Source organism: Oncorhynchus keta, chromosome 7, assembly GCF_023373465.1.
Source record: "Oncorhynchus keta strain PuntledgeMale-10-30-2019 chromosome 7, Oket_V2, whole genome shotgun sequence".
Taxonomy (NCBI): Eukaryota; Metazoa; Chordata; class Actinopteri; order Salmoniformes; family Salmonidae; genus Oncorhynchus; species Oncorhynchus keta.
Genome location: NC_068427.1, coordinates 38,721,710 through 38,741,832, shown reverse-complemented (window position 1 = coordinate 38,741,832; position 20,123 = coordinate 38,721,710). Strand labels below are relative to the sequence as shown.

At 39.6% G+C, this 20,123-nt stretch overlaps 3 protein-coding genes across 3 annotated transcripts; all 3 read right to left on the bottom strand.

Moving 5' to 3' along the window:
* Positions 1-1,148: 1,148 nt before the first annotated feature.
* Positions 1,149-2,116, bottom strand: LOC118386524 (gamma-crystallin M3-like). The gene is made up of 3 exons (XM_035774244.2): positions 1,980-2,116; positions 1,618-1,857; positions 1,149-1,496 (listed from the first exon to the last, which is right to left on the bottom strand). Exons 1-3 carry the CDS (start codon positions 1,992-1,994, stop codon positions 1,206-1,208), a joined length of 546 nt encoding a protein of 181 aa, XP_035630137.1. The 5' UTR covers positions 1,995-2,116; the 3' UTR covers positions 1,149-1,205.
* Positions 2,117-7,629: 5,513 nt separating this feature from the next.
* LOC118386523 (gamma-crystallin M3-like) lies at positions 7,630-8,816 on the bottom strand. Its single transcript, XM_035774243.1, has 3 exons — positions 8,680-8,816; positions 8,061-8,303; positions 7,630-7,973 (listed from the first exon to the last, which is right to left on the bottom strand). Exons 1-3 carry the CDS (start codon positions 8,689-8,691, stop codon positions 7,695-7,697), a joined length of 534 nt encoding a protein of 177 aa, XP_035630136.1. The 5' UTR covers positions 8,692-8,816; the 3' UTR covers positions 7,630-7,694.
* Positions 8,817-13,315: 4,499 nt separating this feature from the next.
* On the bottom strand, positions 13,316-14,295 carry LOC118386522 (gamma-crystallin M3-like). The gene is made up of 3 exons (XM_035774241.2): positions 14,152-14,295; positions 13,765-14,007; positions 13,316-13,636 (listed from the first exon to the last, which is right to left on the bottom strand). Exons 1-3 carry the CDS (start codon positions 14,179-14,181, stop codon positions 13,361-13,363), a joined length of 549 nt encoding a protein of 182 aa, XP_035630134.1. The 5' UTR covers positions 14,182-14,295; the 3' UTR covers positions 13,316-13,360.
* Between the last annotated feature and the right edge of the window lie 5,828 nt (positions 14,296-20,123).

Below are 20,123 nucleotides of genomic sequence, written 5' to 3'. Positions count from 1 at the left end.
CCTATAAACTCATCATATTTGAGATACAATAATTCAACTGAATTATTTTTATTGACCCGTCATCTCTGTCCAAAATCCAGCACTCTGCTGTTATACTGTGTGCTGCCCTCTCCTGGGTTCCTGTGACTTTTCTAAGTGGCAGTATGTGTGTAAGGATGGCAGTATTTGTGGAGCATAAATGGTACAGTTTTGGAGGTGTTAATCACAATAAGACTTCACCTCAATAAATAATCAATAATGTTTCATAGCTGTTTAAAGGGGCAATCTACTTTGGTAAACAGCTGAGGGAATGGGCTTGAAAAATGTATCCACTGATATCAACAGTACATTTTTGTTTTTTTATTTAACGAGGCAAGTCAGTTAAGAGCAAATTCGTATTTACAATGACTGCCTACAGTGGATTAACTGCCTTGTTCAGGGGCAGAACAACAGTTTTTTTTTTTTTACCTTGTCAGCTCAGGGATTCAATCCAGCAACCTTTCGGTTACTGGCACAACGCTCTAAACCATTAGGCTTCTTGCCGCCCCATGATGATATGATATGCATGATATGATATGATATAAACAGTATATTTTTAACCATGTATTGGCTATACAGTGATTGTTTACATTTACAGAGGAGTTAAAACAAGCTTATATTGTTGGGTTCTGATGGTGCATTTATAATATATATTCTTCATGAATCAATGGGTATATATCATTAATTTAAATGTCCCAAAATGTATGCAACTGCAGATTGCAGTTTAAACATCCACACAAGATGTATTCACAACAAATATCCACAATTAATTTTCTATCCTTCACAGTATGAATAATAAGAGTTGTTTCACAGTTGTGTCGTGTTGTTGCTTCTATTGCAGCTGAAGCAGGAGCTGTAATACAAAGTATTTCCAATAGAATATCTACTTACTACTAGAATAGACAGTACTTTAACATTTACTTCCACATTAACCATATATAATAATCAGTGGTTTTAACAGATTGAGATTTTTGAACATGTACCATTAATTAATTAATCAGTTTTGAAATAGACTGACATTTCTGCTCCCATTGCACTTCTATGGGGAAACTAACCATATGAAAATGCAGATGTCTCTTCTGAATGCCCCTTTACCTCAAACCAAGGACTCAAATCAAAATTAAAGACACTTTCGTTTAAAAGTTAGGTGATTTTATTTATACTTGTAATTTTAGTCATTGGTGAATTTAATAACAAGAATCCAAAATACGCCTCATGCTGTTGAACCTCACAGTGTTGGAGCCCATTTGCATGCTCAACTCTCTCATGTTCCTGTACTCTCCAGGCCTCATGTACATCTGCCTGCCTCTGAAGTGGGGCTGCTCGTACATCAGCCAGTGGCCATCCATCACGTTGCAGGACTGCATGTCGTTCATGCGGAAACGATCGGTCATGGACTCACAGTCATCGCTGAGCTCGTGCATCTGACCTCCAAAGTTCTCCTTCTCGTAAATCCTCATCCTGAAGTTTCCTCTGTGCTGTAAATGGATATGGGAAAAGTGTTTTACCAAATCATTCCAAATATACCATCACATTGCTTTTGCTGGAGTTGTACATGTGGCCTATGGGAGTCAAAATGAACAGGTTTAATATAATTACCATGGGGATGTTACGGCAAGATCTGATGCAATCGCTCATGCCCATACGCTGGTAGTCACCATACTCTCCCCTCCTCACAAAGTACTGGTTTCCCTGGAAGTTGGAACGATCATACACCATGAAGCAGCCGCTCTCAACTCTGCAGGAGTTGCACCTGCTCAGGTAGGAGGTCAGCTCAGGGCAGTCGCTGGAGGTCTCATAGGAACGACCCTGGAAGTTCCTGTCCTCGTAGAAGATGATCTAAAAACACACAACAAAACCACAATTTATTAAAAATAGATGTAGTTCTAACAGTACAGTACAATTCATTGATGGTTTTAAACTGCTGCTTAAATGCCTAGTTTCATCAAAGCTCCACACACCTTGCCCGTAGACATGGTTGCGGTTACTGTGTTGGTCTCAGGATTGCACAAGTTTCTGTATGTCCCCCCTATCGCTTTTATACCTGAGCCGACCAATAAAGAATATGTGGCTCCATTGTTCAAACCCCTGACAGAGCAACATGGCATAGAGGCCCCCGTCCCTGTACAGTACAAAGTGGCCTTTGAAGGGTCATTATTAAAGGGTCGTTATTTCCAGCTGGGTGCATTTGTGAGGAGAGCCCATGCCTTTATTGTTTCTGTTGAATAACAATAGGAGGGGGAACTCTTCATATCGAGACTTTTCAGAGATATTCCACTAAGTTAACTGACATTTGTTCATGGGTATTACTATTCCAATCTTTTATTTAAAGACAAACACAAAAAATGGAAGCATCATGATTCAAACATCAGTCTATTGGAAAAGATATAACACATGACTGAAAAACATGATTTCATATTAGCTGGTCTCGCCCAGTGTGAATCAATGTGGATGAAAATGAATATATTAATGTTCCCAATGTAATTAGATGGTTGTTGGGATTTTCCGTCCTCCAGCAAAATTGTAGGCATACAATTAATAAATTGTGAAATTGTATATCTGGAATCCAAGAACATTCTAGTAGTGGTTAGTAAAAGTGGAGCAACTATATGATTACTAAGTGCCTTCAGACAGTATTCATACCCCTTGACTTTTTCCACATTTTGTTGTGCTACAGCCTGAATTTAAAATGGATTAATTATATTTTTTTCTCTCACATATCTAAACACAATACCCTAAAACGACAAAGTGAAAACATGTTTTGAGATTTCTTTGCAGATTTATTGAAAAATGAAATACAGAAATATCTAATTTAATATCACACACCGAGTCAATACTTTGCAGAAGCACCTTTTGCAGCAATTACAGCTGTGAGTCTTTCTGGGTAAGCCTCTAAGAGAATTCCACACCTGGATTGAGCAACATTTGCCCATTATTCTTTTCATAACTCTTCAAGCTCTGTCAGATTGGTTGTTGATCATTGCTAGACAACCATTTTCAGTTCTTGCCATAGATCTTTAAGGAGATTTAAGTCAAAACTGTAACTCTGCCACTAAAGAATATTCACTGCCTTCTTGGTAAGCAACTCACATGTAGATTTGGCCTTGTGTTTCAGGTTATTGTCCTACTGAAAGGTGAATTCAACCCCCAGTGTCTGGTGGAAAGCAGACTGAACCAGATTTTCCTCTAGGATTTTGCCTGTGCTTAGCACCATTCAGTTGATTTTTTATTCCCTGAAAAACTCCCCAGTCCTTAACGATTACAACCATACCCATAACATGATGCAGCCACTACAATTCTTGAAAATATGGAGAGTGGTACTCAGTAATATGTTGTATTGTATTTTCCCCAAACATAACACTTTGTATTCAGGACAAACAATGTATTGTTTTGCCACATTTTTTTGCAGAATTACTTTAGCGTCTTGTTGCAAACTGGATGCATTTTTCCTCTGTTAATTAGGTTATTATTGTGGAGTAACTACGACGTTGTTGATCTATCCTCAGTTTTCTTCTATCTTAGCCATTAAACTCAAACTGTTTTAAAGTCATAATTTTCCTTCTTCTCCGGCAACTGAGTTAGGAAGGATGCCCATATAGTTGTAGTGACTGGCTTTTGGGTGTAGGGCCTGATCAGAGCCTGGAGGTACTGAGGTGCCGTTCCCCTCACAGCTCCGTAGGCAAGCACCATGGTCTTGTAGCGGATGCGAGCTTCAACTGGAAGCCAGTGGAGAGAGCAGAGGAGCGGGGTGACGTGAGAGAACTTGGGAAGGTTGAACACCAGACGGGCTGCGGCCTTCTGGATGAGTTGTAGGGGTTTAATGGCACAGGCAGGGAGCCCAGCCAACAGCGAGTTGCAGTAATCCAGACGGGAGATGACAAGTGCCTGGATTAGGACCTGTGCCGCTTCCTGTGTGAGGCAGGGTCGTACTCTGCGGATGTTGTAGAGCATGAACCTACAGGAACGGGCCACCGCCTTGATGTTAGTTGAGAACGACAGGGTGTTGTCCAGGATCACGCCAAGGTTCTTAGCGCTCTGGGAGGAGGACACAATGGAGTTGTCAACCGTGATGGCGAGATCATGGAACGGGCAGTCCTTCCCGGGAGGAAGAGCAGCTCCGTCTTGCCGAGGTTCAGCTTGAGGTGGTGATCCGTCATCCACACTGATATGTCTGCCAGACATGCAGAGATGCGATTCGCCACCTGGTCATCAGAAGGGGGAAAGGAGAAGATTAATTGTGTGTCGTCTGCATAGCAATGATAGGAGAGACCATGTGAGGTTATGACAGAGCCAAGTGACTTGGTGTATAGCGAGAATAGGAGAGGGCCTAGAACAGAGCCCTGGGGGACACCAGTGGTGAGAGCGCGTGGTGAGGAGACAGATTCTCGCCACGCCACCTGGTAGGAGCGACCTGTCAGGTAGGACGCAATCCAAGCGTGGGCCGCGCCGGAGATGCCCAACTCGGAGAGGGTGGAGAGGAGGATCTGATGGTTCACAGTATCGAAGGCAGCCGATAGGTCTAGAAGGATGAGAGCAGAGGAGAGAGAGTTAGCTTTAGCAGTGCGGAGCGCCTCCGTGATACAGAGAAGAGCAGTCTCAGTTGAATGACTAGTCTTGAAACTTGACTGATTTGGATCAAGAAGGTCATTCTGAGAGAGATAGCGGGAGAGCTGGCCAAGGACGGCACGTTCAAGAGTTTTGGAGAGAAAAGAAAGAAGGGATACTGGTCTGTAGTTGTTGACATCGGAGGGATCGAGTGTAGGTTTTTTCAGAAGGGGTGCAACTCTCGCTCTCTTGAAGACGGAAGGGACGTAGCCAGCGGTCAGGGATGAGTTGATGAGCGAGGTGAGGTAAGGGAGAAGGTCTCCGGAAATGGTCTGGAGAAGAGAGGAGGGGATAGGGTCGAGCGGGCAGGTTGTTGGGCGAATGAATAATTATTCATTTATTAAGCGGTATATTGAGCATTAACATAATAATTTAGGTGTGTTTTAAATATAATAAGCATTTATTAAGCGGTATATTGAGCATTAACATAATAATTTAGGTGTGCTTTAAATATAATTGATTTATTATTCATTTATTAAGCGGTATATTGAGCATTAATATAATAATTTAGGTGTGTTTTAAATATAATTGATTTATTATTCATTTATTAAGCAGTATATTGAGCATTAATATAATAATTTAGGTGTGTTTTAAATATAATTTATTTATTATTCATTTATTAAGCGGTATATTGAGCATTAATATAATAATTTAGGTGTGTTTTAAATATAATTGATTTATTATTCATTTATTAAGCAGTATATTGAGCATTAATATAATAATTTAGGTGTGTTTTAAATATAATTTATTTATTATTCATTTATTAAGCGGTATATTGAGCATTAATATAATAATTTAGGTGTGTTTTAAATATAATTGATTTATTATTCATTTATTAAGCAGTATATTGAGCATTAATATAATAATTTAGGTGTGTTTTAAATATAATTGATTTATTATTCATTTATTAAGCGGTATATTGAGCATTAACATAATAATTTAGGTGTGTTTTAAATATAATAAGCATTTATTAAGCGGTATATTGAGCATTAACATAATAATTTAGGTGTGTTTTAAATATTATTTATTTATTATTCATTTATTAAGCGGTATATTGAGCATTAACATAATAATTTAGGTGTGTTTTAAATATAATAGGCATTTATTAAGCGGTATATTGAGCCTTAACATAATCATTTAGGTGTGTTTTAAATATAATTGATTTATTATTCATTTATTAAGCGGTATATTGAGCATTAACATAATAATTTAGGTGTGTTTTAAATATAATAAGCATTTATTAAGCGGTATATTGAGCATTAACATAATAATTTAGGTGTGTTTTAAATATTATTTATTTATTATTCATTTATTAAGCGGTATATTGAGCATTAACATAATAATTTAGGTGTGTTTTAAATATAATAGGCATTTATTAAGCGGTATATTGAGCCTTAACATAATCATTTAGGTGTGTTTTAAATATAATTTATTTATTATTAATTTATTAAGCGGTATATTGAGCATTAACATAATAATTTAGGTGTGTTTTAAATATAATAAGCATTTATTAAGCGGTATATTGAGCATTAACATAATAATTTAGGTGTGCTTTAAATATTATTTATTTATTATTCATTTATTAAGCTGTATATTGAGCATTAACATAATAATTTAGGTGTGTTTTAAATATAATAAGCATTTATTAAGCGGTATATTGAGCCTTAACATAATCATTTAGGTGTGTTTTAAATATAATAAGCATTTATTAAGCGGTATATTGAGCCTTAACATAATCATTTAGGTGTGTTTTAAATATAATAAGCATTTATTAAGCGGTATATTGAGCATTAACATAATAAAATGTAAATTAAACAAACACGAAAGGGAAGAAGTGTATACCCTCCATTTCTAAATGTTTTTGTAGGTTTGGCATACTCTAGAGCATGGTAATATTTGATGGCACGTAAACACACTACTATTTAACCATTAAAAACAATTATATAGTTACAATATTATTTAATCAGTGAAGAAACTCTTATCCTGTCACGCCTTGGTCTTAGTATTTTGTGTTTTCGTTAATTATTTGGTCAGGCCAGGGTGTGACATGGGATTATTTTGTTGTATTTCGTATTGGGGTTTTGTAGTTTTTGGAATTGCGGCTGAGTAGGGGTGTTGTATAGGCTTGGCTGCCTGAGGCGGTTCTCAATCAGAGTTAGGTGATTCTCGTTGTCTCTGATTGGGAACCGTATTTAGGTAGCCGGGGTTTCACTGTGTATTTCGTGGGTGATTGTTCCTGTCTCTGTGTAGTGTTCACCAGATAGGCTGTAATTAGGTTTCACGTTGCGTTTGTTGTTTTGTATTTGTATAAGTTATTTAATGTATCGCGATTCATTTATTAAAGAACATGAGTAACCACCACGCTGCATTTCGGTCCGACTCTCTTTCGACAAACGAAGAACGCCGTTACATATCCAGAGTGACTTACAGGAGCAATTCGGGTTAAGTGGCTTGCTCAAGGGCACACTGACAGATTTTTCACCTAGTCGGCTCGGGGATTTAAACCAACGACCTTTCGGTTACTGGCCCAGCGCCATTTCTCAGAAACACTCATATATCATACTGTGTTCAGTGTTGTCTGTCCCTACAGGTTCATGTTTTGGGTCAGACACTGACTGGTTCATTTTACCTTTTTTAATAGGAAATTGGAAGGAAATGCAACTAAAAATTGTTTAAAATATACATTATTCGCTACATCCATTAGGTAAAAGCTATGCATTGATAGTTCTATTACGACTTCCAACACTTTCTCCTACTCTTTTTTTTCTATCTAATCATGGGTCTCTAGTTTTACATTGGGCTCCAGTAGTAGAGTTATGCATTGGCGTGCCTTGCAAAATGTGATGATTTTATTCAAAAGCAAAAGGAGTATAGGATCAATGTAGTTTCAACCACTTATGGAAAGTGTTTGAATCAGGACAAAGCAGGACACAACTGGACTTTTAAAATTGTGTTGTGTTGGGCCTCTGTGGATATTTGCAGAACAAGACAAAAGACGATATTAAATAAGATTTTTTTTAAATGTTTTATTTAAAAGTCAACTGTTTCACTGAACAGGTGGGCCTGATAATTTAACAGGAGTCGGTGATCCTTCTAATGGAACTGAACTTCATTCCATTGTAACCCTGCATCTCTCTGAGGTTTCTGTACTCTCCAGGCCTCATGTACATCTGCCTGCCTTTGTAATGGGGCTGCTCGTACATCAGCCAGTGGCCGTCCATCACGTTGCAGGACTGGCAGTCGGACATACGGTAACGCTCCTGGATGGAGTCACAGTCCTCGCTCATCTCGTGCATCTGACCTCCGAAGTTCTCCCTCTCGTAGATCCTCATCTTGTAGTTTCCTCTGTGCTGTTAAGATACATTTTGTATATGGGATTAGTTTATTATAAACGTTACACTGTGTTGGAATCTGTGATGTATCATGGTGCTTCATACCATGGGGATGTTACGGCAGGACTTGATGCAGTCATCGAAACCCATCATACGCTGGTAGTCAGGGTACTCGCCCCTTCGCATGAAGTACTGGTTTCCCATGTAGTTGTTGCGATCATAGGCCATGAAGCAGCCGCTCTCAACCCTGCAGGAGTTGCACCTGCTAAGGTGGGATGTCAGCTCAGGGCAGTCCTGGCTGGTCTCATAGGAGCGACCCTGGAAGTTCTTGTCCTCGTAGAAGATGATCTGAAAACAAATACTCTTGCAATTAGCCAGAAGAAAATGTGACCAGAATGTGTTCAGAACTGTGTAGAACTTTCCTTTAATTGGTGGTTATAATACAATGCTTAACACTGGACTGCATTATTCAATCAATTCAATCAAATGTATTTATGAAGCCCTTTTAATTAACATCAGCCGATGTCACAAAGTGCTATACAGAAACTCAGCCTAAAACCCCAAACAGCAAGCAATGCAGATGTAGAAGCACTGAATTTTGATCTTTGTATAGTGTTATTACTGTATTTAATGTATATATTTCTATAAAACCACTGCATTACTGTATATACAGTAATAATCAGATCACATGACCTCTAAACTGCAAAGAACAATATTAACTCACCTTTCCCTGCATGTTTATGGTTATTTTGAGCGATGCTATAGCTATGCCGGTCGGCAGCCTGTTTTATACCTGATGTGACATCCAAAGAATCTCTGGTTCCATTGTATGAAACACATGAGTCAGCTGTATGCTATGCAATGGTTGCTCCCACTGTTTGTCACCACAGACGGGAAAGCATTATTATGTACAGTCAAAAGGGGGGACAAATGAGAATTTTCTGCCTTAAAAGCAATTTTGAGGCTAATTTAGATGCACACGTGTAGTTTTATATGTATTTGAGGCCAAATGGTCTTCGATTTCAGGAATGGCATTCTGAAATTAGTCCCTGTCTTGTCTGTTTTAATAGCAGTCCTATTTTTGTTTATTTTTTTGTTTTTTTGGGGGGGGGGACAAATGCTATACTGTATTTCAGAATCTCAAACCAAATACATTTTTATTTGTCACATGCGTGGACTTGCCGTGAATGCTTACTTACAAGCCCAGTTTTGAGATAATAGAGTTAAGAAAATATTGACTAAATAAATTTAAGTTAAAAAAAAGTAACTATAAAATAACAGTAATGAGGCTATCTATATACAGGGGGTACCGGTACCAAGTCAATGTGCGGGTTACAGGTTAGTTGAGGTAATACAGGTTAGTTGAGGTAATTGAGGTAATTTGTACATGTGTAAAGGTGTAAAGTGATTATGCATAGATAATAAACAGTGAGTATCAGCAGTGTAAGAAACACTGTTTTAAAATGCATTCATGAGTCTTCAATTTCTTTTTGTATACATTTAATTAACATAGGTACTACAGTATGTTAAACCAACCATCAACATTTTGATATTTAAAACATTTTCATAGTTACTTATGCAAAAGTACCCACATGCCTACAAATGGCCAAAACGTCCCCAATGCCAAGGGCCGGTAAAGAGGAGTGTCTATGTTCCACATGTTCTGAGGGAAGCACCTGTTTCAAGCAAAGCATGCTTCTGTTGGCTCCTGACCTGTCTGCCAGTCATGTACAACCTATCATCTAAGCAATCCTCTTGTGGGCACACCTAGCTTTTTTCAAACATGAGATGAGGGGAGAGACAAGGGAGGTCACTATCTATGACTCGTCAGAGCTGCTGGTTTCCAGCATTGTGGGTACACTTTCTCAACTGAGGGCTGAATCACAACTTGATGACATGGATCAAACATTTTCACACAATTCTATCATTGACTTCTATCAATGCATGATTTACATAGATATTTTTATAGATATATTTGAGCTACACATGCTTAGCATGTTTATATTTGGCAGGGGAGCCACTTTGGTTTTAGAAGTGGGGGGGATAATAGTAATAATCTTTTCTTTAGTCGGATAAACACTCCAAACAGACTACCCGACACTCGGAGGCGTTCGCATGGTCCTAAAGCACACCATTGCCTCATTTTGTGTCACATTCCAATGAAAAACCTGGGGGGCACAAAAATGCCATTTCCTAATGCGGGGGGTACACGTCACCCCTGTCCCCAGTGAAAGTTGCGCCCCTGGTATTTGGTTGACCACCGGATTTATCCGATGTCATTGAGGAGTTTACCACATCCATCATCAGCTTCACGAATAAGTGCATCTTATATGTAAAATGTAAATATGTAAATTGCATGTATATGTAACAAAAAAGCTGTAAAAACAAAAATTACTATTTTTGTCCACTGAAGAGTGGGGGGCTGGGTTAATAAAAACAAATATATACAAAAATAAATATAAAGAAATACATTGACGACGTCGTCCCCACAGTGTCCGTACATATCCCAACCAGAAGCCATGGATTACAGACAACATCCCCACTGAGCTAAAGACTAGAGCTGCAGCTTTCAAGGAGCAGGACACTAATCCGGATACTTATAAGAAATCCTGATACTCTCTACGACGAACCATCAAACAGGCAAAGTGTCAATACAGGACTAAGATCAAATCCTACTACACCGGCTCTGACACTCATCGGATGTGGCAGGGCTGGCAAACTATCATGGGAAACCCAGCAGCGAACTGCCCAGAAACGCGAGCCTACCAGATGAGCTAACTGATTTATATGCTTGCTTCGAGACTAGCAACTCTGAAGCATGCATGAGAGCATCAGCTGTTCCAGATGACTGTGTGATCACGCTCTCCGTAGCCGATATGAGTAAGACTTTTAAACAGGTTAATATTCACAAGGCCGCAGGGCCAGACGGATTACCAGGACGAGTACTCAGAAAATGCATTGACCAGCTGGCAAGTGTCTTCACTAAAATTTTCAAGCTCTCCCTGACCAGTCTGTAATACCTACAGGTTTCAAGCAAACCACCATAGTCCATGCACTGAAAAATGCCAAGGTAACCTGTCTAAATGACTATCGCCCTGTAGCACTCACATCTGTAGCCATGAAATGCTTTGAAAGGCTGGTCATGGCTAACATTAACATCATCATCCAAGACACCCTGGACCCACTCCAATTCGCATACCGCCCAACAGATCCAAAGATGATGCAATTTCTATTGCACTCCACACGGTCATTTCCCAACTGGACAAAAGGAACAGTGTCTGTATCACTAAGGACCTAAAGTGCATTGAGAAAGTATTCATACTGTCACATCCTGACCTTAGTTTCTTTTTTATGTCTCTGTTCTAGTTTGGTCAGGGCGTGAGTTGGGGTGGGCATTCTATGTTGTGTATTCTAGGTTTTGTATTTCTGTGTTTGGCCTGGTATGGTTCCCAATCAGAGGCAGCTGTCGATCGTTGTCTCTGATTGAGAACCATACTTAGCTGTAATCGCTGCCAAAGGTGCTTCTACAAAGTATTGACTCAGAGGTGAATACTTATATACATTTGGTATTTCTGTATTTCATATTTAATAAATAATGCTAATTTAAAAAAAAAGTTTGTCATTATGGGGTATGTGTGTGTAGTTGGGTGACAATAATTGTATTTTTGATCCATTTTGAATTCAGGATGTAACACAACAAAATATGGAATAAGTCAAGCGGTATTCACATTTTCTGAAGGCACTGTATTACGGTCCAAACACACCAACACAGTCGTCAAGAGGGTATGACAATGACTCTTCCCCTTCAGGAGGCTGGAAAGATTTGGCAATGGCCCTCAGATTCTCAAATTGTTCTATAGCTGCACCATTGAGAGCATCTTGACTGGCTGCATCACCAATTGATAAGGCAACTGCTTGGCATCCAACCGCAAGGCACAGAGGATAGTGCGTATGGCCTAGTAAATCACTGGGGCCGAGCTCCCTGCCATCCAGAACCTCTATACTAGGCAGTGTCAGAGGAAGGCCCTAAAAATTGTCAAAGACACCAGCCACCAAAGTCATAGACTGTTCTCTCTGCTACCACATGGCATGCGGTGCCGGAGCACCAAGTCTGGGAACAAAAGCCTCCTGAACAGCTTCTACCCCCAAACAATAAAACTTATGAACAGCTTCTACCCCCAAACAATAAGACTTCTGAACAGCTTCTACCCCCAAACAATAAGACTGCTGAACAGCTTCTACCCCCAAACAATAAGACTGCTGAACAGCTTCTACCCCCAAACAATAAGACTGAACAGCTTCTACCCCCAAACAATAAGACTTCTGAACAGCTTCTACCCCCAAACAATAAGACTGCTGAACAGCTTCTACCCCCAAACAATAAGACTGCTGAACAGCTTCTACCCCCAAACAATAAGACTTCTGAACTGTTCATCAAATGGCTACCCTGGCTACCCCTTATATTTGCAGTGTAGAGTTTCTTGCACTATGCATAGTCATTGGACTCTACTCAAACACTTAATGGACTCTACTCACACACTCATTGGACTCTACTCAAACACTTACTGGACTCTACCCACACACTCATTGGACTCTACTCACACACTCACACATATTACACTGGCACTGGCACACATTTAATTTTTATTTTATTTTATTTTTTTAATTTTACCTTTATTTAACCAGGCAAGTCAGTTAAGAACATATTCTTATTTTCACTGCCTGTTCAGGGGCAGAACGACAGATTTGTACCTTGTCAGCTCGGGGGTTTGAACTCGCAACCTTCCGGTTACTAGTCCAACGCTCTAATCACTAGGCTACGCTGCCGCCACATGCATACACACACCTATACGTATTACCTCAATTACCTCAACTAACTCGTACCCCTGCACATTGACTCGGGTACCAGTACTCCTTGTATATAGTCGTTATTGTTATTTTGTTGTGTTGCTATTTCCTTTTAGCAATTTTTTCTTACTTTTGAACACGGTAAAGTCTACACTTGATACCATTCCACTTATTCTGCTGCAGTTGCATAATGAGAAGCTTAAGTGAACTGTATTAATACGTATTACTGTTTATTGGAGATGGGTTGATGGGATGTTGGTGGAGTAGCGCAACGTGTATTATTAGTTAAGTTTGTTCACTCTACAAGTTGACCAATACATTAGTGTTAACATCAAAATCCCTCTTTATCATCTTAAGGACATTCATTTGAATGCTTTATGGCAGTCAATAAGTCATGCTCATAACAGCACTTTGTAGGTTTTATGGTATAAAGTACAAAATGTTACGCATATCTTTCTGGTAAAAATATAAACACAAAACGGCAAAATATTGAAATAATGTAGCACACTCAATTGTTTTGGATTACTAATCACTTTTATTTGGTCAATATGAGATTTCTAGCACATATCCGTGATACGCCTGATGCTCATAAACTTCATGCCACTCATGCCCATCTCTCTGAAGCTCCTGTACTCTCCAGGCCTCATGTACATCTGCCTGCCTCTGAAGTGGGGCTGCTCGTACATCAGCCAGTGGCCATCCATCACGTTGCAGGACTGGCAGTCGGACATACGGTAACGCTCCTGGATGGAGTCACAGTCGTCCATCATCTCGTGCATCTGACCCCCGAAGTTCTCCCTCTCGTAGATCCTCATCTTGTAGTTTCCACGGTGCTGTTAGGAGGAAAGAACATGTTGAATTATTTCCTGAATGCACCAGACTGTTGAATAGCTCAAATATGACTTGCATGATTAATTATGGAATTATGGGCCGTTACAGCAGCCTGAATATCATATTTTACCATGGGGATCATGCGGCAGGACCTGAAACCATCGCTCATTCCCATCATACTCTGGTAGTCTGAGTACTCTCCCCTCTTCATGAAGTACTGGTTTCCCATGTAGTTGGGGCGCTCGTACACCATGAAGCATCCACTCTGGACCCTGCAGGATTGGCACCTGCTCATGTAGGAGGAAATGTCGGGGCAGTCGGAGCTGCACTCATAAGAGCGGCCCTGGAAGTTTCTGTCCTCGTAGAAGGTGGCCTGAAAACACAATGTATTTATTTATAATTTCTAAATATATAATTCAATAAATGCAACAAATATAAGCTTTTTTTTTGTACGTAAAGATACAAAGATAATATAGAGAAAAATGTGTTTTAGAATAAAATACAAATAAATGCTTACTCTTCCCATGTTCATGCCGGTGCTGGTCATTGTTGGTCACTGAGTTGCTGCTGTTGCTGCTGCACTGATGTCCTGTCTGTGGTAACCCTTACTTTTATACCTGACCTAATCCAAAGAATCTGTTAGACCCATTGTGTAAACCCCTGACCTAGCAACAGGGTATAGAGGCCTGTAGAGTGCTGAAGTACTGTACTCATATTTCCACGTGACTGGGTCCCAAAAAAGACATAAAAGCCTATTTCCACTGTGAAACAGGTAACACAAAACCATTCAAAGGAACAATGGACTCTGACAGTGAAAACCATTGCATACATATATGCAAATGAGTGGGGTGGAGTCTACAAGTCAGTTACACAATTATAATTATATTTCAACATATGATTAATATTCCCTTGTGATCTTGTTCATTCAGTAAAGTCAGTTAAATATAACTCTTGTGTTAAATGTAACTCAATGCTAAAATTGAATCACCTGACTCCATGGATGTATTTTCTGTCAATATATATTTAAATAATGGTTCAGAGAAGTAAAACATTTATTTAAAGATAATTATAATGAGAATGAAATGAACAGAGAATAAAACAACTTTTTTGATGACAATGTTTCAAAAATATTCCTGATTACTACTACTCAGTGTATCTAGATTGTGACTAACTGGGTTAGAAAACAGCACATTGTGTGGAATGAGGATTTGTTAAGTACATCACAACCATAATTCATGTCCATTCCATGAGTGTATGGTAGCCCTAATTCTGCATGCGTTTAAATGTTCAGAGTTATGTTTCACTTGTTGAGGAGATGCACCATATATTATATTTCCTGACTAGAATGAAGATTACAACACACATAACTAACTAGCTATATCAATTAAACAAATATATTTTAAAAAGTGCAGTCGTGCCAACAAGTTAAATGTAATTTGACAACTTGGGACTGAGAATATGCCATGAGGGATGCTGGCGAGCTGGATGTCAAAGACTTGAGTTTGTAAAACATCAACATTATTTAAACCCTAATGTTAGGATAGGGGTTTGCCATGTCAGTGACGTAATCACTAAAGCAGGCGTTTTTAGCCATAGCATCCGCTGGCTGCTTTAGCTAACCAATGTCTTCACAAGGTCCTAAACCATATCATAACAGAGAGACATTACTGTGCAGCCGTATTCATCGACCTGGGCAATCACAACATTCTTATCGGCATACTCAACAGCCTTGGTTTCTCAAATGATTGCCTCGACTGGTTCACCAACTACTTCTCTGATAGAGTTCAGTGTGTCAAATCAGAGGGCCTGTTGTGCGCACCTCTGGCAGACTCTACAGGGGTGCCACAGGGTTCAATTCTCGGTTCGACACTCTTCTCTGTATACATCAATGATGTTGCTCTTGCTGCTGGTGATTCTCTGATCCACCTCTACGCAAACGACACCATTCTGTATACCTCTGGCCCTTCTTTGGACACTGTGTTAACTAACCTCCAGATGAGCTTCAATGCCATACAACTCTCCTTCCGTGGCCTCCAACTGCTCTTAAATACAAGTAAAACTGTAACGGTATTCGTCGTCTGAAGAAGAGGAATCATCGGACCAAAGCGCAGCGTGGTAAGTGTTCATGCTTGTTTTATTAAAACTGAACACTATAAAAAAATAAACAAGAGCATAACCGAAACAGTCCTGTAAGGTGCAAACACTAAACAGAAATTAACTACCCACAAAAACCATGTGGGGAAAAAGCTACCTAAGTATGGTTCCCAACGATTGACAGATGTCCCTGATTGAGAACCATACCCGGCCAAAACAAAGAAATACAAAAACATAGAAAAAAGAACATAGAATGCCCACCCAAATCACACCCCGACCAAACCAAAATAGAGACATAAAAAGCTCTAAGGTCAGGGCGTGACAAAACTAAATGCATGCTCTTCAACCGATCGCTGCCCGCACCTGCCTGCCCATCCAGCATCACTACTCTGGACGGTTCTGACTTAGAATATGTGGACAACTACAAATACCTAGGTGTCTGGTTAGACTGTAAACTCTCCTTTCAGACTCACATTAAACATCTCCAATCCAAAATTAAATCTAAATCGGCTTCCTATTTGGCAACAAAGCATCCTTCACTCATGCTGCCAAACATACCCTCGTAAAACTGACCATCCTACCGATCCTCGACTTTGGCGATGTCATTTACAAAATATCCTCCAACACTCTACTCAACAAATTGGATGCAGTCTATCACAGTGCCATCTGTTTTGTCACCAGAGCCCCATATACTTCCCACCACTGCGACCTGTACGCTCTCATTGGCTGGACCTTGCTTCATACTTATCGCCAAACCCACTGGCTCCAGGTCATCTACAAGTCTCTGCTAGGTAAAGCCCCGCCTTATCTCAGCTCACTGGTCACCATAGCAGCACCCACTCGTAGCACGCGCTCCAGCAGGTATATCTCACTGGTCACCCCCAAAGCCAATTCCTCCTTTGGCCGCCTTTCCTTCCATTTCCCTGCTGCCAATGACTGGAACAAACTGAAAAAATTACTGAAGCTAGATACTCAATACCTCCCTCACTAGCTTTAAGCACCAGCTGTCAGAGCAGCTAACAGATCACTGCACCTGTACATAGCCCATCTGTAAATATCCCATCCAACTACGTCATCCCCACTCTATTTATTTATTTATCTTGCTCCTTTGCACCCCAGTATCTCTACTTGCACATTCATCTTCTGCACATCTACCATTCCAGTGCTTAATTGCTATGTTGTAATAACTTCGCCACCATGGCCCATTTATTGCCATACCTTGGGTACCTCCCTCATTTGCACATGCTGTATATAGATTTTTTACTGCATTATTGACTGAATGTTTGTTTATTCCATGTGTAACTCTGTGAAGTTGTATGTGTCGAACTGCTTTGCTTTAGATGAATGTGGAGATTGTGTTATTTACTTAGCAAGAACTAATACAGGGCCAACTGGAATTTCAAAAACAGATTAATAAAAAAATGTAACCTGTTGCGACTCTAGGGGCAGAATTTTCATTTGTTTTTTTAAACGTTCCCGTTTTAAACAGGATATTTTGTCAGGACAAGATGCTAGAATATGCATTTAATTGACAGCTTAGGATAGAAAACACGCTAACATTTCAAAAACTGTAAAGATATTGTCTGTGAGTATAACAGAACTGATGTTACAGGCGAAAGCCTGCGAAAAATCCAATCCGGGAGTGCCCCATATTTTGAAAGCGCTGCGTTCCAATGAGTCCCTATTGAGCTGTGAATGTGCTATCAACCAGCTTACACTTTCTACTTATTCCCCAAGGTGTCTACAGCATTGTGACGTAGTTTTACGCATTTATGTTGAAGAATAGCCGTAGGCGGCTACATTGCGTAAGTGGTCACCTGATGGCTCCCAGGGTGACTCTCGAGTAAAATACAGAGGTAGCCATTACTCCAATCGGTCCTACTGAAAAACGAATTGTCCCGACGGATATATTATCGAATAGATATTTGAAAAACACCTTGAGGATTGATTATAAACAACGTTTGCCATGTTTCTGTCGATATTATGGAGCTAATTTGGAATATTTTTCGCCGTCTTCGTGACTGCAATTTCCGGGCGATTTCTCAGCCAAACGTGAAGAACAAACGGAGCTATTTCGCCTACAAAAATAATATTTTGGGAAAAAAGGAACATTGGCTAGCTAACTGGGAGTCTCGTGTGTGAAAACATCCGAAGCTCATCAAAGGTAAACGATTTAATTTGATTGCTTTTCTGATTTCTGTGACCAAGTTACCTGCTGCTAGCTGGACAAAATGCTATGCTAGGCTATCGATAAACTTACACAAATGCTTGTCTATCTTTGGCTATAAAGTAGAGGTTTTAGTAGAGGTTTTTACTTAAAATTCATACAATGAGATTTTCTGGATTTTTGTTTTAGATTCCGTCTCTCACAGTTGAAGTGTACCTATGATATAAATTACAGACCTCTACATGCTTTGTAAGTAGGAAAACCTGCAAAATCGTCAGTGTATCAAATACTTGTTCTCCCCACTGTATATACGGTATATCCATATACATACATACATACACATACCCACAAACAGTTGAAGTCGGAAGTTTACATACACCTTAGCCAAATACATTTAAACTCAGTTTTCAACCATTTCTGACATTTAATCCTAGTAAAATTCCCTGTTTTAGGTCAGTTAGGATCACCACTTTATTTTAAGAATGTGAAATGTCAGAACAATAGTAGAGAGAATTATTTATTTCAGCTTGTATTTGTTTCATCACATTCCCAGTGGGTCAGACGTTTACATACACTCAATTAGTATTTGGTAGCAATGCCTTTAAATTGTTTTTAACTTAGGTCAAATGTTTCGGGTAGCCTTCCACAAGCTTCCCACAATAAGTTGGGTTAATTTTGGCCCATTTCTTCTGACAGAGCTGGTGTAACTGAGTTAGTTTAGTAGGCCTCCTTGCTCGCACACGTTTTTTCAGATCTGTCCACACATTTTCTTATAGGATTGAGGTCAGGGCGTTGTGATGGCCACTTCAATATCTTGACTTTGTTGTCCTTAAGTTATTTTGCCACAACTTTGGAAGTATGCTTGCGGTCATTGTCCATTCGGAAGCCCATTTGCGACCAAGCTTTAACTTCCTGACTGATGTATTGAGATGTTGCTTCAATATATCCACATAATTTTCCAGCCTCATGAAGCCATCTATTTTGTGAAGTGCACCAGTCCCTCCTGCAGCAAATCACCCCCATAACATGATGCTGCCCCCCCCCGTGCTTCACGGTTGGGATGGTGTTCTTCGGCTTGCAAGCATCCCCCTTTTTCCTCCAAACATAAAAATGGTCATTATGGCCAAACTGTTCTATTTTTCTTCATCAGACCAGAGGACATTTCTCCAAAAAGTACGATCTTGTCCCCAAGTGCAGTTGCAAACCGTAGTCTGGCTTTTTTAATGGCGGTTTTGGAGCAGTGGCTTCTTATTGCTCAGCGGCCTTTCAGGTTATGTCGATATAGGACTCGTTTTTACTGTGGATATAGATACTTTTGTACCTGTTTCCTCCAGCATCTTCACAAGGTCCTTTGCTGTTGTTCTGGGATTGATTTGCACTTTTCGCACCAAAGAACGTTCATCTCTAGGAGACAGAACGCGTCTCCTTCCTGAGTGGTATGACGGCTTCGTGGTCCCATGGTGTTTATACTTGCATACTATTGTTTGTAAAGATGAACGTGGTACCTTTGGGTGTTTGGAAATTGCTCCCAAGGATGAGCCAGACTTGTGGAGGTCTACAATTTATTTTCTGAGGTCTTGGCTGATTTCTTTTGATTTTCCCATGATGTCAAGCAAAGAGGCGCTGAGTTTGAAGGTAGGCGTTGAAATACATCCACAGGTACTCCTCCAATTGGTTCAATTGTCTTCTGATGTCAATTAGCCTCTCGGATGCTTCTAAAGCCATGACATCATTTTCTGGAAGTTGTGGAGTGGTCTAAAAACTCATTTTAATGACTCCGACCTAAGTGTATGTAATCTTCCGACTTCTACTGCATATACATATACATACACACTTTTTTTTAGAATATACCTTTTTTATTCCCCGAAAACCCTTACCACCCCTCGCCTAATTGGAGTAAACTAATAAACACTAACACTTACAGTAGACTTCTTCTTTCAGTTTATACATACTATACACATTTTACAGACAGTCTATTTTACAATAGTTATATTTTGTTTGTTTTTAGTCCTGGCCTTCCTCAATTTCTGATGTTCATCCAGTTTGACATCTATTTGTAACTGTGCTTTTTCACAAAGGTTTTGTACATATATACATTTTACAGACCCTGTATACAGACATTTGTTATCTTGTTGTTATTAGTCCCACCCTTCAGCTCCATTCAACCTCTCCCATCTATCTCTCAACACCATCCATTTTGGATTTCTATTTGCCATGTATTTTTCAAC